General features: G+C 35.9%; 1 protein-coding gene across 1 annotated transcript in view; it reads left to right on the top strand.

Annotated features, from left to right (window-relative positions):
- The window catches only part of LOC140237947 (dTDP-4-dehydro-6-deoxy-D-allose reductase-like), a 47,903-nt gene that overhangs the window by 10,344 nt on the left and 16,940 nt on the right, over nt 1-20,619 (top strand). Inside the window, exons 2-3 of the mRNA XM_072317876.1 lie at nt 6,106-6,167; nt 19,230-19,286. Of these exons, the coding sequence (XP_072173977.1) occupies nt 6,106-6,167; nt 19,230-19,286 (119 nt within the window). The remainder of the gene's footprint in view (nt 1-6,105; nt 6,168-19,229; nt 19,287-20,619) is intronic.

Consider the following 20,619-nt stretch of genomic DNA (forward strand, 5'->3'; position numbering starts at 1 on the left):
TGAATAAAGATTATTGAGAAAAAAAAAAGTGTGAGTGTGTGTGTGTGTGTCCAGACAGATCAAAGAGGAAGTGGCATCTGTGTACTATGTGTTTGTTTTGGTTTGGTTTGTTTTTGTTTGTTTGTTTGGTTTTTGTTTTTGTTTTTTGCTGCAAGGCAGCAATAGCAGTTTGATATGCATATGTAATTGAGTTATAACCTTTGGTGGCCTATAAGTAAGCCTTTACAACTACTAGAAAGCTAAGTTAGACATCCAGTTGACTTGAGGGAAAAGAAGAAGTGCATCAATGTCAGTGGTTATTGTACAGTGTCTTTTAAGAAGATCACAGATGCATAATGCTAAATATAAATTTGACTGTGAGTACTGTTTTGGAGATCATGCACACTGTCATTGTTTCAAATTTAGCTTTAAATGAGTAGATGACACCTACAGTACTTTGTGTTTTCTGTCTTTTTCTTGTGTTTTAGATTAAAGCAAATATTTTTGTTTAATGTTTGCTAGATTCATAAGAATAACTAGATAATTGACAATGAGAGAAATCAGGTAAACTGTTTAGAACCACATAATAGCAGTCTTTAGACTCATGATTAAACATAAAATACAAATGTGATCTGTGTATCTAACAAGTTGTCTACATGGAAATAATATACAGAGGATGTACCGAGGAAATTTTCTACTCAGCATGTCCTTCCTTCATTTCATCAGTTTATTATTACAGTGGACTCCCATTATAATGAAGTCCTCGGGACCGGCAGTTTTCTGTCGTTGTATCAAAGTTTCGTTATAACCAAACAAATAAACAATAAAATAACATAGAGCATACACGTAATGTTGCGGTCTGGAATTTTACTTCATTGTAACTGGAATTTTGTTATATCCATACGTTATAAAGGGAGTGCACTGTATCTCTTTTTATGTCATCTGTAAAAGAGAGAGAGATGATGAGAGAGAAATAGCGAGAAAGAAGAACCAACTGTGATCTTGCACAAAAGTACATCACATTAAAGGCATTATTTACCATATGCAGATGAAACAAAAATTCAGCTTTAGTGCTTCAAAATAATTCTGAAATGTGAGTTAGGCATAGAAACAAACATTGTAAAAAATTTAATCAGGATTAACCAATGTAAAGTATTGTTAGATACACAAAATGTGAATAATAGTTATGATGAAATTGTATCTAGACTAAACCGTCTACAGTTATGGTTTAGTGAGAAACAGTGATATCTCCCTATATTTTAGATTTAATTGCAAAATTTGTATATGACAGGATGTTTTGTGATACAACTGACCTACACATATGCATCAAATGTGGTAACTCAAAAAATTTTTAAAATCACTGCTCGCAAAGATAAATTGTACCTTTAATCCTATTCCATACAATGTGAAAAAGCAGATGACCGATTATTGTAATGCGTACGAAAGTGTGATTTGAAGGACCCGCGCTCAGTCAATTTGGCTCTGCGCGAGCGATCGAATTCGTTGTGCTGGTGGTTTATGTTGCGAACATGGCTTGGTATTTGACCAACCCATGTAATATAGCAGATGATGACTTTTGTTGTCGGGAACATGTACTAAACGTTCCACCCTCAGGGTTTGAAATGCTATTTTGGGGGGACTTATAACCTCCCTCAATAGCATCTCAAACCCTTCGGGTGGAACATTCGGTATGTTCCCTCCCCCGCCAGTCATCATCTATATAATGTGGCATGCAGGGGGTTAATGTTATTTGGCCATGGTCTGAACATTTCTATGCAAAGACATTATGTACGTATAATGAATTACTGTCAGTGGAACAACAGTCTTAATCTTTGTAGTTGCTTTGGCCTTTCACCTTTTCCTTGTCTAAAATGAGCTGTCCCCGTGTGGCACTGTCCCATAAAGTTTTAAACTTTTGCTTTATATTAGGAGCTAAATGATTAAATTGGGAAGGGGAGAGTAAAGGCCGTGTGGAGTGAATTTGGTTTCCTGTGCAGGTGACAAAGTCATCTCAGTAATTGCATGTTTTCCAAATTTTGGGAAAGGGTGACTCAGGAAGTGGTTTACCAAGTGAAGGTCACTATCTTGACCTCCATTTTTTTTTCCATACAGTACCAAAGGTTTTGGATAGTGCCACACAAGCTTGGGGTTGCCCTTACTAGCTATACCTTACTATCAGATCAAAATCCATGAATGATGTGGATTTAGGTTAGCAATATCCAAGAATATAGCCTTGACTGCACAAACTGACTTCAGGGTCAAAGCAGTTAATGAAGGTCATGCCACTGGGTATTTAGGGCTAACAATGGCTTCTTAGTTCAAGATCAAACAAACAAACTTTTGTGTTGGTACATATGTCTTGTTAGGTTGTTGGCAAATATAAGATGCACTCTATTCTTAGGTTAGCTAAATCTGTGCTATTTACAAGTTTTTGGCTCTAGGAGTGAGCTATTCATCTGACACATTTTGTTTGTTTGTTTGTTAAACCATTTTTTAAAACCAGTATTCAAAGTTGTGACATCAGCCAGCCTTCTTTTGTTGAATGATGCTTTCTTTTACCATATTTGCAATACTGCTATTGCATCTTTTGTCTTGTGATTATTTACATATTGTGCCTTTATGGCAATTAAATTATATATTTTAATGCTAACCTCGTTATCATCATGGTATTTTTTATTCTATGGAGAATGACACAAATATCCAAGGTCCTGCTGTGTTCATGAGACATCCTTTGGGGGTGGGGGTAGATATTGCAGTACGCTCATGGGATATGAATACCAGCTCTGGTTTTGGGATGTTTGTGAGTCATCACTTAGTAGATGAGAATTTATTAATCTATCATAAATTTCAGTATGTTTATGGCGTGATGTCAGATACTGTAGAAAACAGGCACCTCATCCCTTCCCCCACAGAAAAGGAAAAATAGAAGATGTTTTGGTGCCTTTCTGAATTAAACCTTAAAGTTCTAGCTCAATCGTCGCGACTGTCTGTGAAATTCATCTTACCTGACAGAGTACATTTTACATTAAAGAATTTGAATGTTCACAGCTGCAATAGTGTTTAGAAAACTAAAAAAACAACAGAGACAGAAGGAAGAATTGAGTCCAGGAATATGTTTGAAGGTGATGCTTTATATATATAGAATATTTTCCTTTACCAAAGGTCACAACATTCACGCAGTAATATATCATTTAACACAAACAACAAGAGCAATAACAGATGCAAATAGCCACACTGGTTATTTGTAGCTCAATACACTCTTATCTTGTGCTTGCATTCATACAAAATAATTGAACTTTACTCTCTTCTTGCCATTTAATTTATCACTGTAAGAGGATGGATATCGCACTTTATGCCCGGGGTACAGGCACACCGATTTACAGTGCAGTTTTATCAGTGGGCTAGTGCATATTAAATTTGTGTTTATATTTTAGACTTTACAGTTTTTCACTATTCTACACGATGTTCTTTCATATGCCTGTTAGGATTTGTATGTATAAATCATGCAAGTCAAGTGTTTTCCTTCCTTCTCTCTGAGTTGTTGGCAAGACATATTCCTGTGAGTGTGACCAGGCGTGAACCGCATGATGCATATATACCAGACTGGGTCTGTCCTTGGCAGATATGCCTAAGTTAACCCTTCCAGCCCCAAGTCACTAGCAAAATACTGTCACTACCTGACGCCTTCGGTGCTGTCAACATTTTGGGGCATTTCTCTCCTGTTTTACTCTTGTCCGCATGACTGCTGAGTCACCACTGCGTACTGGTAGAAATCACTGGGTTGACCGCCGACATTATGTGTAGTCTTCATGCAAGCCACATGAAATATTCTGACTCATCCAAAGATTTCCAGTAATGTAAGAAAAGTCAGGTTATTTGTAAGGTTTGTGCAAATGTGCAGAAATGTGTTTACAGGTGAATTTGTCACCTAGTATTTTGTTGATTGTTTATCAACCCATATCCACCGGTCGCATAATGCAGTCTAAAGCCTGTTGCTGCCTGAGGCTATTTCACATACGTTTACTAAACTGTGCCGTCTCAAATTCAAGGTGATGCCACCGATACTTATGAAAAGAAAACTATGGAATACTATATATCAATTGAAAGAGAAAGTAATGGCCTTTCATATAAGATGTAAATCACCATCATGTCATGAATTATGTGACCTCATGATTTTAGTATTTTCGTATGATTTACAGACTGTGTATTTATTGTGTGGATAATCACATCGCTTATTTGAAAGAAACCACTAATGAAAAATATTCATAGCCTTTATACAGAAAAACAACTATCAATTTTGAAATCTTCATAATGTAAGCTTTCCAATGGTGTATAGATCATAGGGTATAATGCTTACGAATATGAAGAAATATCGAATAATAACTCACAGATCTGCCCTCTGCGGACTGGTCTGGTCTATAAACTCATAGATGCTATGGATGGGACTACAGTAAAGTAGGCCTATATGTACGCGTACAGCAGTGTTTGATCTCACATAGATGTAGACCTATTCTGTCAGCAGCCTGCTGTAAACCTCCAAAGCGAATACAAATCCATATAAAAATAACAGTAACAGGAAGTGATGCAAAGGACTGTGGGATATACAGATCAGAGTTCACAGGCTATAATAAGCTCTATAAATGATGTCATCCAAGCCATTTCTGCTACGGATTATCCTGTAGATCGGCATTTACGTGAACTACGGGATATCCCATAGATCAGCGGATATTGGTTAATAGGGTCATTTTCATTGCACTGGGATTTGTTAAAGGGAATTTGAATGTATGCTATGCACTAGGTGCAAAGCTCTTCATTGGGTGATATACCATGGGCTCACAGAACAACCTGTACTTGGTGTTACTTGAGGCAATCTACACTTCACTAGTGAAATCTGCTGTGTTGTACTTTAACTGAGATGGAATATTTGCAAATTTATGTGTTTTATCCATGATTGCATCTGTGCGAGTTTGCTGGTGCTTGGGCTGTGTCAAAATCCTAATTCATGAAGTATCAGCACATAAAATTACCTCTAATACTCCTATCTTTTCTCCCCTCTTTTATTCTCTACCCCCTTTCTTATTCCTCTCTCTGGATCTCTTTTATCTCTAACCCCCTTTCTTATTCCTCTCTCTGGATACCCCTACCCCCTTCATGGTGAAATGGCAATGTGGTTGTGGGAATTGAAGGTACTGGGATGACTAAAACAGTGAGCATTCATGATTCATTCATTGGAATACCCAGCAGCAATGTGTCACAGACATTGGGGGAAGCATGAGACATGGATGTAAAACAGGGATGCATAGTATTACTGTGATAAACTCTACAACCCTCGCTAGCTGGGAGCGACGAGATACACTTATGATAGAGAAATGCAGTGCTCGTAAATTGAGGTCTTAAAGGGGAATTCCAGTTCAGCTATAAGTTGGTCTGATATGAAAGAGTAAAATCTTACCAGTATAACAGTGAAAACTTGATCAAAATCAGGTAGATATTTGGGAAGTTATGAAATTGTAAAGTTCACCAATTTCTGCAGAACAGTTCTCATACAGTTGATATGAATATAATATGCAGATAAATGAGCTGATGACTAGGGTGTAATTGAGTGTGAATAAAAAATTAAAATGTCAAAATTTTGAGTGCAACCTATATATGGCAAGTTATTTAGAGATGACATCACGTCACTATTTGCGTGTTCATGTTAACTGTTCGCAATGTCCTAACTTTTCTTATTTTTCATCCAATTTTGATCAAATTTCATTATTTTGCTAAGAAAATTTTACTCTTTCTTTTTAGACAAATGTTCAACTGCACTGGAATTCCCCTTTAATGACATTTGCCAAGAGATCCTTTAGAAATGTTCGTTTTGTGGCATATTCTGAAATTATGAAAACACAATGAGAAAGGTTGCAAAGTTGTAAAGTGTAAATTGGAAATTTTGCAGTGTCTTTTCAGATTCACTCAAGAAGGTCCACAGACATTATACAAATTTATAGATGAACAAAAGAATTCATGTACTTTGAGCAATAGCAAGAAAATGAAAGATTTGCTGATGACAAAATTGAGCTTCTGTTTTATTCAAAAGATTTGTTATGAAATGTTGTCTTCTCATCTTTCTTTCCTTTATAGGTTGTGGATTCATCGGGAGAAATTTTGTCCACTATCTTGTCTCCAATGACTTGGCTTCAAAGGTAGGTGGGCTTAAAACTTGTTTTTTTTTTTTTTTGCAAGTATTTGTTTACACATATTTAGTGACTCATTTGGGCTTTATATGACTTTGGGGATGCAAAGTTCTGACTAGTCTTTCTTTTTGTTTTTTAAAGAATATATTTAGCTGAACATGAATGAAGCTGAAAGTCAGACATTGAACACTGAGAATTAGATGTTCAGATAGCCAGACATGACAACACTTAGAGATATACCATACGATATTTGAAATACTTAAATGTATGTTATTTCTTACGATTAAACCTAAATCTTGTAATGAAGAGAATTTAAGAAGGAAGTATATCAACATTTAATCCAGTTCCAATTTCATGATAAATTGTACCCTATGAGTATTGCAGTATTCTTTTTTTTTTTTAAATTACCATTGAGGTCTTAAAGGGAAGGTAAACCCAAAAAGCAATGTGGATTGAGTGAAAGCAGCAACATTAGTAGAACACATCAGTGAAAGTTTGAGGAAAATCGGACAATCGATGCAAAAGTTATGAATTTTTAAAGTTTTGGTGTTGAAACCGCTGGATGAGGAGACTACAAGAGGATATGACGTATGAGTGGACAACAATACAAAGAAAATGTAAAGGAAATTCAACAAAAATTCACTTTTCTAGAATTATGAAAGAGCAATGGACCAACCTCTTTCAGAAAGCAGGGGGAATAATTGCTACCCCTAACATATGTCAATATCAAGTTGATGGAATTTATAATTTTCATGAAAAATGGATTTTTGTAGAATTTTCTTTATATTTTCTTGGTATTGTTGTCCACTCATACGTCATAACCTCTAGTAGTCTCCTCGTCCAGCGGTCCCAACACCAAAACTTTAAAAATTCATAACTTTTGCATCGATTGTCCGATTTTCATCAAACTTTCACTGATGTGTTCTAATAATGTTGCTGCTTTCACTCAATCCACATTGCTCTTGGGGTTTATCTTCCCTTTGATAATCAAGTTTTCAATCCAAGGAGGGCAAAAGTGTACTCCTAACAAATTAAGATAACTAAGCAATTCCACCATAGAGTATGAACATCTTTTACCAGTATTGGAATTCAACAAGACCTTGTGACATTATTATCAGTATAGTGATTGGATATACATTTCTATGAGCAATTATTCTGACAGTAAACATCAGTTTAATTGATGAAATCAAACCAGATAGAAAGTTTCTGATTACTTGGCCATAATTAAACTTTGCCCTTATGGCATTACACCAGCCTGACTTGGAAAAGATCCAAATTAGTACCCTACAAATTCCAGAGACTTGAAACGCTGGTTGCAATATGAAACGCAGCTGCAATGTAAGTTCATCGTGATCTTGAAGAGCATTGGAAGCGACAAGGCGTGAAGGTTTCAGAATTAATTTACGGCAAGTGATGAGTGGGATGAGAAACATATTCTTATACATTGCATCTGTGGTTATAAGAAGTGAACAAGATGTTGCCTCTTGAACTTACTTGTAAATTATTTAAAGGGATGGTATGTTACTGGTTGAGGTGAGGATTCAGCTTTTAACGTTTTGCGAGATATTAAAAAACACTCTGAAATGTTAAAGAGCATACAATTTTAAGGGGAATTGAAAGTTTATTTGATGAAAATTGTTTTTGAAATGACTGATTTATCTCAAAACAAGATAAAATAAAGAGATCCTAATAAAAGTTGTGGCCTGTTGCATTCTATTAGGATTGCTTTTTTTATAGATATCTCAGCCATTTCAAAATCAATTGTCATCAAATAAACTGTGAATTCCTCAAAGAATGACGTGTTTTTTTTTCAATATTTTATAAGAGGTTTCTTATTTTCTAACAAGAACACACTCAAAAAAAAAGATGGAAACCTGCAGCCCCATCTAAACCAAAACTGTACCCATCCCTTTAAGTCACATACAGCTACTCATATCTATATACAGTTCATCATAAGTGATGAACTGTATTAGAGTTTTTGGAGTAAGGAACTTTCTGAGTAACAAACCGTATTTCACATTTGCACTAATAAACTTTTGGAATAGTGAAACTTAATAACAAACTGTAACCATGTGACCAGCAATAAGTGAAGACCAAGGCAAGTGCACACCATTGACTTCTATGTAAGAGGGGAGACATGTCTGTTTCCAGCACTACAGACATTTCATCCATGTGACTCTATTTTTTGCCTGTCAGATGCTGTCATCAGGCACTTTGTTGCAGAGTATAAAAAAAAAGTTTGTTGTGGATCATTTGTGATGAAAAAAAGATGTGCTAGATAAGGTATGATTGCACTTTGCAATCGGTGTGAACATAGTCCCACATGTGCATTTCTGTGCATGCATTTTTTTTTTCTTGCACCCATGAAAATGAAGTCGTTACAAAAATTTCCCAGAGGGTAAGCCATAGTGTAGAGTGATGTGTTGAAAGACAGTATCATGGTCAATCCTCAAAACTTTCTGAAAGCTCTCACTGTTTTTCGTCCTGTATTCTCTCTCTCTCTCTCTTTTGATCTTTCCATCTCATCTCTTTAATAGTCTTTTAAGATCTAGTGTCTTTTTCTTCATTTTGTACTTACACCAAATTAAGAAATCTGTCAAACTAGAAACATATTTCATTTTTTGATAGTTGGCCCTCCTCCTCTTGCATCCACCTAGTATATCGTCGCTGGGGTGACAAGACCTCGTATCTCAAAAATGTCAAAAAAAAAATTTTTTTAGCTTAATGGTCAAATAATGGGTCAAGTGATGTCTTGGCCAAATCCTAACTGTCTTACTCCAAAAATGAAGCCACCATGACATGTCAAAGAGAAGGCTTTCCCATTCACTATAGTGCTTTGGCCGCCATGTTTTTTCGCTCTCCTGAACATTTGACAATTTTGAGATACGAGGTTTTGTCACCCCAGCGACGATATACTCATATCATGGAATAGCTGCAACCCATACTGGTAAAGTCTGTGAATTAGGTGTCATGTAGATGATAATACATAATGTGTGCAGCCTGGAAGATGTAACATGTCTTATGTACTCTTTCTTTCTGTCTTTTCGTTTCTGTTTCATTTTTCTCCGTTGATTTTTTCCCCCTCTCTTTTGAGCCCAAACATTTGCAAGATAAGTCACTGGTCGATGTGTTTTGAGACATGTTTCGTGCTGGTATGGGGATTTTGTATTTAAAGTTTGTGAGCAAACTTGAATCACATTTCTCCCAAGGACATTTATTTTGGAATCATGTTAGGTAAATCATGGTTCAAGGTATAGTTTATTTGTTCTTGATGATGGCCATATAATTGTAATCTGAATAGTTTGGGCTCTAAAATATGTTTGTGTGGTGGCAGAGCATAGCTTAACCTTCTTTTACATTTGCTGGTAAAATGTGCATTCTTTTGATGTATTTGTCCATGATGGTACATACCCCTACAGGCATCAAATGTGTAACTGGTGGAACTGCAGGTTTTATTGACAAGCCATAGTATACAGATATGGACTGCTTTTGGGAACAATGATGATACTAAACATTGCCCTGTACAGGAGTAATCTCAACTCCACTATGACCCAAGGAGTTTGTGCAGAAGGTCATGAAAGGAATTTGAAGCAGTATCAACAAATCCCCAATAAAGGCAATCTGTATCTGTTTTATATACTGGTACCAAATTTTACTTTATTTTTACCAGTTCTTAATTTTACCAGTTCAAATATCAGAATGCTACCATAGACATTTGCATTATGATCTCATGGGTTACTAGTCGCGCCATATAATCCAGGTGTTTACAGTACATGTACACATGTCCTCGTACTGTCCACATACATACCAAAAATGGGACAGTATAGTGCTATAAGGGCCATTTAGCACTATAAGTGCAGTGTGGGTACTATGAGACAGCGGGCCATTGTTGAATTTGACACTGCGATGAACGAAAAGTGCCACACTCAGTGTTGTGATAAGTCTTGAGAGGAAGTAAAATGCTTAGCAGACTGTCTCTCCCACCACCACAAGTTCATATTACAGGGATGACTTATGAAAATATTCCATGCAGATTTTTATGCAGAGACAATAAGGAAAACTTTGCAGGAAGCTTCAGTGGTTGTGTTTGGACAGTCACTGAGACTGAGAGGCAAAATTATGTGCAGAAAGAGCGCGATGGGATGAAGGAATCAATGAGGGAGGTAGGGATCGCAAGGATATATGGATGCTGAAGACATAATGGGCTCAAGTTGTCATGGAGATACAACACTGGCAAAAAGTCTCCTGCTTCTTCTTTCGTATGAAACATACAATCTTAAGGGGCAGGTCTATTAATGTGTATACTGTAAAACCAGAAATGTTCGCATGCATTTTGATTAATTTGACAGGGACCTTTGTTGTATTAATGCATGTATTTCTACACTGTAAATGGCAAATGTGCAATGCCATGTAATACAACATTGCAGCTTCCATTATACACACATACACCATAGTGTTGAAACTCCCGCCAAGCTAAACCAGTGGTCTGGTACCAGCAACCAAAACTGGTCACCCAGTACCAGCAGCTCATCGCACCGAGTGGTAAAGTAATGCATACAGCAGGATAGATAACCACTCATGTGAAGGAAATCTGCATATCAGAGCTTTATGTGTATCCATGCATTATATGTATGTATGTCTCCATTGGAACGAGGCAAAATATATCAAACAACCTTTTACGAGCTATAAGGAAAGTCTCAGTGTGAAAATTAACACTAATTTACTGGTTTCATTATTCTCTGACATGACTCAGTAATCTCTAAGGAAGAATTATCACAAACTGTTGCTCCCAATCCAGCCCTTAAGTTTACCTCTCAAGTAATACAGTGATAGAGAACTAGACATCATCTAATATCTATAATAACATAAATTTTGTATCAGTAGCTAGGGTGTTGGTGCATTGTGAAAAAGAGTATTGCATGTTATGCTTGTGAGAGTTTGAATTCCATGATGATTGAAGGACATATTCATGTTTCTTGTGGAAGGCAGAGTATACATTCTTGTACACAACTTGGAAATTAGTTGGCATATTAAAAGTGTACAGATTTTATAAAGCATCAAACTGTGACGTCACTTTTATTTCAAAGCCAACACGAGAGGGACCAAAACAGTGGAATTCAGAGTGAAGTAAGACATCTTTCAGTCAGGGACTAGGGTTGCCCTGATAGCTGCTTCCTCCAAGATGATGATGAGGATGATGCCTGGGAAACAGTTCGGCTGCCATGCAGACCTGTTTCATCACCCGGGATGGAGAAGAGTGCTTGGTGGAATACAGTTAGCCTTTCTTCAAGTCTGTTAGACACATTTGCCTCTCAGAATAGATAACACCCTTGGTTTGTGTGGTAGTATTTTTCTCTTTCTAACAAGCTTTTCTATTTTTTCCTCTTGATATGATTTCACTTTTGATTGTAATTAGCATAATGAAATGGAATAGGATCTTACAAGAATATGTAAATTGTGATGGATTTTTTTTTTCTCTTGGAGGAGATACATAAGTGGTGAGACATGGGGATTTGTGCTTCATGAGTAAGAAATGAGTCAGTTTGAGCAAAGATAGAATAGCAGCATATAATTTCAGAGCATATAATAGTGAATAAACTCAAACTATCAAGGAAACATTATTTCTATAAATTATAACTATCAAGTAAGATGCAATGTTCACATTTTGAGAATTTGGTTGTAAATCATGAACTGTTGAACAATTTGTGTACATATATATGCATAAGAAGACTAATGCACCATACCCTTTCAATTGATAGCTGTAGGCTAAATGAAAGCATTGAGTGGTCAGAAACTTCGGTCTGGTCATTATATAATGCCTATTCACTATTCTGACCAGCATAACCAATCAAAGTGTACTATGAAAGTAAGACAGCAAAACTCTTGCAGGCTGATCAAACTGGGGGCACTAAAACAATAAATTACACCTACCAGGAGATTTAGCATGGAAAGATGTGCTCTGAAGTGAAAGACTCAATCCACTCCTCGAAAAAAAAAACCCACCAAAACACACAAACAACAAACAGACTAACAAACAAATGCAGCAGCAATTAGTATTTAATGCAAACTGGATTCCAAGTATTGAAAAGTATCTCTTGGTACAGGATAATAGAATAGCTGTATACTACATTAGGATGGAGGAAACATCCTTATTTTTGAATATGTTAGTAAACCGGTCTATTGCCCATCCATTTGACTTATTCCTTTGTGAGATTTTGTTCCTCCTGGCACAAGTAGGTGTGTAACATAATTACATAATTATTTTCAACTTTCTGGAATTTATGGAGGTATTCCTAATAACTCTTTTCTCTGTGTGTGATTATGCATGCCTGAATGAAGCATGATAATCACTGTTTTTACTGTCTAATTAGTGTTTCCCCACATCATATTAACCTTGCCCTATCATACTGCAATAGTGATAGTAGTGGTAATAATAGTAATGATAGTAATAATGATGCTAAAAACTATGACTTCAAGACCATGTCAACCCCAATCCAATGTTGTTTTTTATCTGTTCATCATTATTATTTTAATTTCATTTGTTTATGTATTTATTACTATCATTATTATTATTATTATTTTGTCTTTGTTTTTTGTGTTTGTTTGTTTGTCTTGTTTTGCTTTGTTTTTTGCACATAAGATTGTCCCAGACAGCATTGTGTTAGCTTCAATTCTTAAAATGAAAAACAAACTTTAGGCTTTATGAAATGATTGTGGTCAAAGCACTTTTGTGTGGTGTCAACAAGACCACATTGAAGACTATTATAGACAATGGTAAAAAAAAAAAAAAGTATTGGTGTTGAAGAGAGCTGTTGTGGGGTGCAGTACATCCTCATAAATATGCACTTTGAAAATAGGATATTTTGAGGGAAAACTTTTGGAAAATATAGAACATGGAATATTGGAAAATTCAGCATGAATTTATTCATGTCATTTCCCCATAGCTCCACTCACACTTTGTGTATGCAGTGACATTAGTTTGTCTGTTTATGGATATCAGTGATCCAAGCTGAATAATCCACCTGACGGGTTCAGCTGGCGCTGGTTTATTTCACACTATGTTCATGCATTAAGACAGCCACATTGTGGAGTATTACCGTAACACCTACTCAAGATCTCTCCAGTGAAGCCACACATATACCAATGCCAAGAAATTGAACTCTGTAATATGAAACGAAAAAGTAAATAGCTTGTGTCTTCTTTCAGATGAATCCTGTTCATAGTTTTTAATGTAAGAAAAGAAAATGCCCCTGACTGTCCATGTATTTACAATAAATGGATACCTTGGTTACCTCTTTTTCCACCATCATATTCTTAGTTTCTCTTGGTTTCAATTTGAGCAATATAGCAGTTTTGTTGAAAGATTACTCACTGACTCATCATTATCTGGTCTGATGAACTCATCTGACATTCAGGTTCGACACAAGATGAGGGAGACAACCTTTAAAATAATTTTTCCTGTGCATATTATCTGTGTTTGTGTGTGCGTTTGTGAGTGTTTGTGTGTGTGTGTGTGTGCGTGTGTGTGTGTGTGTGTGTGTGTACACACAAGGTTGCACTGGTCCTTAGTGCACTGTGTTCAGTGGTTGAAAGACCCCAGACGGGCCACGTCGTCGGCTAATCTATTTTGAGAGGGAGGGATGGTTGATTATGGAAACAGGGTGCTTAGGGGTGAAGGTGGAAATGATGTCGGGGGAGAATACCGGGGAAAGCATCTTCCTCGTATCCACATGGAGGTTTCGTACTGTGGATGCCGCCCATGTGCAATATCATAGACAGTCTGAGCGTGATTGGATTGCATTAAGATAGTACATCAATCAATTGACTGGCAACTTACTAGTAGAAATCTGTAATGTGGGCTTACTTTGTGTGTGGAAGAATGAGAAAAGACCCTGATGATTTTGAAAGACTTTTTTTTTTTTTTTGACAAGAAATGGAGCAACAATATAATCGGCTCAGAAGGGCGTTATCAAAATTGGGGGGGGGGAATTGAGTTATTGGTGTCACATTATAGAGCTTGATTTTCTCTGCATTATGGTATAAATTTTAAATTATTTTCATTTTCAGTAAAATGTTAAAAATTAAAACTACAAGGGCACGCCACTATTTTACCAAATGTTTTGAACAATGCTTGTAAATCTACCCACTTTTGGTTTGAAAAAGTAAACTTGTTATTACATGAACATGGACTGTTTTGTTTTTTCTTATGCTCAAATCTGAGAATGCAGTAGCACCCTTCTCATTTTCTCATTCTCATCTCAGCTGACAATATCTTGATAAGTACAGTTTTGTTCTGATTATCAATACCCCACTTTTGGAATGGCAATGTGGGAATTTAGTTGATTTTTATGCTAGGTATACAATAGGTAGGCCCTAACCGTTTAATTCAACACAAAAATGGATTAGAGAAAGTAGACATCAAAACAATTTGCTTGTCAAAAGCTTGCTAAAGCATTTATATGGTCTGTCTTATTAGCACAGGAAAAGTCTGGTTTTACTTTATTTTGTACTGTTGTTTTCCTGAATCTTAGTACACTGTCAATCCACCCATAAAAAGGTGCAAAAGGTGTAAACAAATGTTTGCTAAGATCTTAATTAAATGTAATGAAACACTCTCTTTGATATATACATATATCTGGGTATGAGAGGTGTCTAGTGTTTGAGACTATCCAGATGTATTAACATTCTAAAGGCATGTAAAACACCCCACAATATTATATTGCTTGCTGTATCATGTCAAATTGTAGCATGGCCCGACAGTAATGAGTGCACTGAATGAAATGACCTTTCAATTAATCGATGAATCAGATATTGACATCAATACCAGTACCAGTACCATTGTCTCAAATGCAGATGAATATGTGTTGATCAATTTGTCTTGATATTGCCATTGAATAAATGTTTGTTAAGGGCAATGCATTTAGAGAACTTACTTTCAGCTGTCACGTATGAACAAAGGACTTTCAATAGTTTTTGCATGGACATAAATGCAAAAAATTTATCAAAATACAGCCTTGTAGGAGTCTAAGCTCCAATATGGGGCGACAGATTAATTCCGCCATCGGCATAATACCCCACCCATTGCCTGGATAGTTTTTTGTCTCTGAAGTGAATAATGTAATAATGCTGTCACGCTGAGTGAGAAACTGAGCATGAAGGGAAGAAAAGACAGAAAATTGTTAACTGTCACAGACATGTCACTGCCAAACAGAATATATTCAATATTCTGTCTCCCTGGATTGTCTGTCCTACCTCATGGTGGATTTAATTGTCCTGTAGAGCAAATATGGCATATTGTGTTATGTAGGGACAATGTACAGATGTAGACACTGGTGAGATATTTTGATTGGAGTATCAAAATGAATGATATTCAACCCTCTGAAATGATGGGGGGGGGGGGAGTATATGGTGTATGGTTTGTGATTATATTTTATAGTTTTTGTTTGTTTAGTTATGTGTTTGGTTCAGATGCTTCTGCGTTCTGAATAAAAGAGGAAATATTAAGATGCAGAATCAAGTCATTTTCAAGTGCAATTTATTTGTTAGAATGAATGGTTATATATGGTTATATGGATAAATAAATATATATATATATATATATATATATATATATATATATATTGTGTTGTTTTTTTTTATTATTATTATTAGAATGAGTGGTTACTAGATTGAGTGGTTAGTGGATATATTTATTTCTTGGAATGAGTGGCTAGTTAATTGAAAACAAATGAGGTAGCACAGCAATGCAGAATTTTAGTGCAGTACTGACCAGTGTAGTACAGTGAACATACAATGTATTTATTACTATACCAAGCTAATAATGATTATGTAATACAGTACACAATCCCAGTTTGTGAATATACACATAAAATCTATATAGATCTTTAATAATTACGAGCAACCAATCTTACAGATTTATAAAAATCACAACATCATAGAGAAACTTTAAGTCTCCATGACTTTGTAATTTTAGGCCCAACTCTGTTGAAACCTTTACCATTCCCTTTTATCTGATTTTACTCTATCCAAGCCAGCTTACGTGTAGACATGGCTGGTGTGGAATTGTGCTTTAATTGATTAGTTGTGTGAAACCTGGATCATGTGACCCCAAAGGTAGTTCAAACATCTGTAATGGCAGAATAATCAGCTATTTTCTCTTCCTTGTTATAGAAATGACAGAACTACAACACCAATTACTGAGCCTGAGGTCTGAGTTTTATTAGTATGGTGTGTGCCTCGAAAAGACAACTGATAGAATTAACTGGTTGCAGACTAGCCCAGTGCATACTTGGGCAGATGTTTATTAAAAATGCATGTTAGAGAAAAATCAGCTTGTACTCAATGGGTTAATCCAAGGGAAGCATCATTAAATGACACTTTTGAAAGAGTATGGGTAACTGGATAGAATAATGTCAGCTGTAATGAGATGGGCTGTGGCTAATTACCATGCTATTAGTAAAGAACAATTAAAAAAAAAAAAATTCCATTCACTGATAGGTAATGCGTACAAGCACCTAATTAACCATAAGGTGATTTCGAGTGCAATTAAGGCACAGTGTCTGTGTTATGAAAGTGTGTCAAAGATACTAGCGTTAGTGGTAAGGGCTATGGTATTGTGATTAGGTGGTGTCTTTGTGATATGTGTGCAGTGATGCAAAACAAATTGGTTTACACTTTATTATTTTGCGGAACATTTCAGATTTTAACCTGCAAGTAAAAATTTGGGGGAAAAAAAAGAAGCTAGATTAGGCCTAAAAGCTGTGAACCCCCCCCCCCCGAAAAAAAAACAAAAAAAACACACAAAAAAAACAACAAAAAAAAAACCAGTAACAGCTTCTTCAATATTCATACAAGACCTCTTGAGATGATGTAATAATTTAATCAAAATATAATGTATTCATGTTTCAGAATGCGTGTTATGATTTGAACCTGCCAGAAATGAGTTTCTCTTTCCTGTTAGCTTGCAAAAAAAAAAAGAAAAAAAAAAGAAGAAAATAAATGGTACTAAGTGCAGTTAATGAAATTGTTTTTAGCTACAATTTTTTCATTGGAAGACTATATGCAAAACAGAAGATTGCTCTTGAATTACTTGATTTTTAAGAGATGCTTCAAAATCACAAACCTTGGGAAGAAGTGATTGTCATGTGCTCGGGAGAACGATGCAAACGCACGTGATTCAAGGAGGGTGAGCCCGGGAGAACGATGGGAATACTGGCAAGGCCCATAAGTATAATACGTGCCTCATGATCACATCATTCTCCTGGGCACATCTTCCTTAAATTGCGTGTGTTCGTGTCGTTCTTCCGGGCACATAATGTTATATTTAATAGTGACCTCAATAATGGGTAGGATGCACCATTTTCTCAGCTTGGACAAGCAGTGCATTATGATACCAGTAAGAATTCCTCCATAAGAATATGCTTAATCGTATTTCTTCTGTGGTTGTGGTATTGCAAATCAGATACTGTGAAACACAATATTTTCGCAAATTGGAGCCGACGGCCTTTTTTGCGGCATGAAATTTTCGCCAGTTGCCTCTAACATTCAATGCATACGGTGTAGACAAGAACTTTTGAGTGCATTTTAGTTTCGTGAACTTGGCTCTCGCGAAATTCGCAAATTAAAATGTATGTGAACATTCTTTCTTTTAGGAAATTCTTAAGAAAAGTTTTGCTTGTGAACAAATGTACTCCTGATTTTATGGTTTACGGTGAAACTGGACGTGGAGTAATTCTGAACCATATTAAATGTCGAATGATTGTATTCTGGTTGAGATTAGTCAAGGGAAAAGAAACCAAACACTCATGTACAATTTTCAAATTTCTGCTGCATTTACAAGGAGACATACACTTCCCGTCAAAATCACAATGGTTATTATTTATCGCAAATATTTTTTATTATGCAGGGCTAGGGAATGTGTGGTTAGTACAAGGGGGTGGATTTAGTGCTGCATGGATTTCACACACCTCAAAAGTTAGACTTTTTGATATGTTTATTCAAGAGTGGAGAGCAGCAACATGGTCAAATAGAATCTGTACAAACTATAAAATGTTTAGGGATAACTTGATGTTAGAGAAGTATTTACAGGTCTTGTGTAAGAAAGATTATATTACGTTAAGTAAATTCAGATGTAGATCTAATGGATTACCCATTAATAAGGGCAGGTTTGATGCAAGCTTGACAGATGAATTGCATTGTACTATCTGTTCATTCGACGATATAGGGGATGAATTTCATTATATTTTTGTTTGTCCCTTTTTCAACAAAGAGAGATTATTGTATTTACCAAGTAGCTTTACGGCCAGTAGACCAAGTGCATTACATATGGCCAAATTATTCAATTCAACTAATGCTTGCCATTTGAAAAAACTAGCCAATTTTGTCAGAATTATTATGTTTCAGTTCTCTTCAATACCAAAGAAGAAAGACAGTACTTTTGTAGAAAGTAAAGTAGATGTGAATGTTTGTACACGTAGTGGTAGAGTAGTTAAACGTCCTTTACGCCTTGTTTTGTAAACATATTTATTCATATCTGTTATTTTCACATGTACATGTACATTATCACTTATATTTTTGTATTCATATATTGTAAATATGTTTGTACTCTCATACCCCGAGAGGGGGTCGATAGAGTCAATAAAATCTTACAAATCTTACAATCTTACAGTACTTGTGACTTGCCCCTTTAAATTGTCAGCTGGTGCGGATAATTGACTCCCGACCTGCCATTGATGTTCCCTTTGTTTCTCAAGAGTAGCTCTCCAGCCATTCCTGCTGGCATGTACCACAGCTGCTTGCTATTGAAATTTTATGGTAAATTTGCTAGTTTTGATTCGTTTGTATGGTGACAGGAAGCTGTGAATATAATTTCCTAGTGGCCACTCAAAAGCGCTGCAAGTCAACCTAAATTCTCTGATGTGTTAGCAATATGAATGAGCACATGCCCATAAAAAAGCTTGGGAGCCTTACCCAAATATCCATCCAGGCAAGTTGGGGAAAATTGTTCGTAATATCTTGTCCACTGCTGCATTTTGTATAATTATGGTGTTTTTATTATTGTCTTTATTTCAGATCAGAGTTGCAGACAAGACTCCGCCTGAAATGGCATGGATGAACAGTAGACATAAGGTGAGAAATGGATCACAAGTCTCATGAATATTCATGAGATCAGTCAGCTGCTATTGTTAACTAGAATGAAATGGGGGGGGGGGGGTAAGAGTGTGAAGAGTTCATAATGTCCCCTCATTACTAAGGGTCTGTAATTTACAAGCATTTGTCAGAGAGAAAACTTTTATATTCTGATGAAAGCAGGATTTTGTTTATGAAGACATAATGTTGGAATATTATAGCAGAAAATTTCAAGGAGTTTTTTTTTTTTTTTGTTACTTTGTGTGCAAAAATTCTTCCTAAGTACTGCAGTGGAGCATTTGAGTGCTGATGCTTCCAATTACATTTTGGAATTAAATGTAGGCATCTAGCCATCAAATGCTTTGCTTTGAAGAAAAGAAATACTTCCATTTCTTTCAGAAAATAAGGAAGAAGAGATTCCTACTTTCAGAAACTTTGCCAAATGGTGATGTTTATTAACATTGAAGAGTTAATAAGCTACAATAATGGTAGTGTGGATGTGTTGGTGGGGGGGGGGGGGGGGCTGCATTTATAATAGGACAAGGAAGGAAGGAAGGATGTTTGAAGTTGAAGTGGCAAAATTGGTGAGGCGTCCAGAATATTATTACAACAAATATATTTCGCTTTCTTTTCTTTAGGTTTTGATTTTCTTTTCGAGGAAGGAACAGACTATGGTGGGATGCATTGGTGTGGTCCCTCATTGATTCCTTCTTTTATGTTTCAATAGTCATCAGCTGAGCTAAATATGATTTATTGAATTATGTTTTCACAAGGATGATAAAGACTGGAATGAACAGTGCACCGCAGTAAATTCAATGCAGGTCATAAATTGAGTTCTTCAAAACGTGGTCATGCAGTGACTTCAAACTTAATTTTGCAAAGGTTTATGTGCTTGCAGCATCAGTAAATGAGTAGTTGACTGAACAGTTCTAAATATATTATTGTTCATGATAAACTGGGAATAGATACTCTTGCAATCCCATTTCGCAGGTAATCATGCACATATGGTTCAGAGAAACATGGTTCCAATATTGTTCATTGCACAAAAAGCTGATTTTTCATTACTGCTCGGTAAGAAAGTTGACTTAAGATGAGATTAAAGCAAGAGCATTTATCTTCAAATCTTCTGTATAAATCTCCAATGACTCACATTTTAAAGGAAAAAGAAGAAGTGTTAATTGTACATATAAGCATTATACATTGTGTGTTCAGGTCTCAGTAAAATTCCTCTCCGTGTGAAATTTATAGTGTTAAACAAGGAATGTTTGCATGCATCTTAATTTTGCAAATTTAGCTGGAGCCAAGATTCGCGAAATTAAAATACACACAAAAG

The sequence above is a fragment of the Diadema setosum genome, chromosome 14 (assembly GCF_964275005.1).
Source record: "Diadema setosum chromosome 14, eeDiaSeto1, whole genome shotgun sequence".
Lineage (NCBI taxonomy): Eukaryota > Metazoa > Echinodermata > Echinoidea > Diadematoida > Diadematidae > Diadema > Diadema setosum.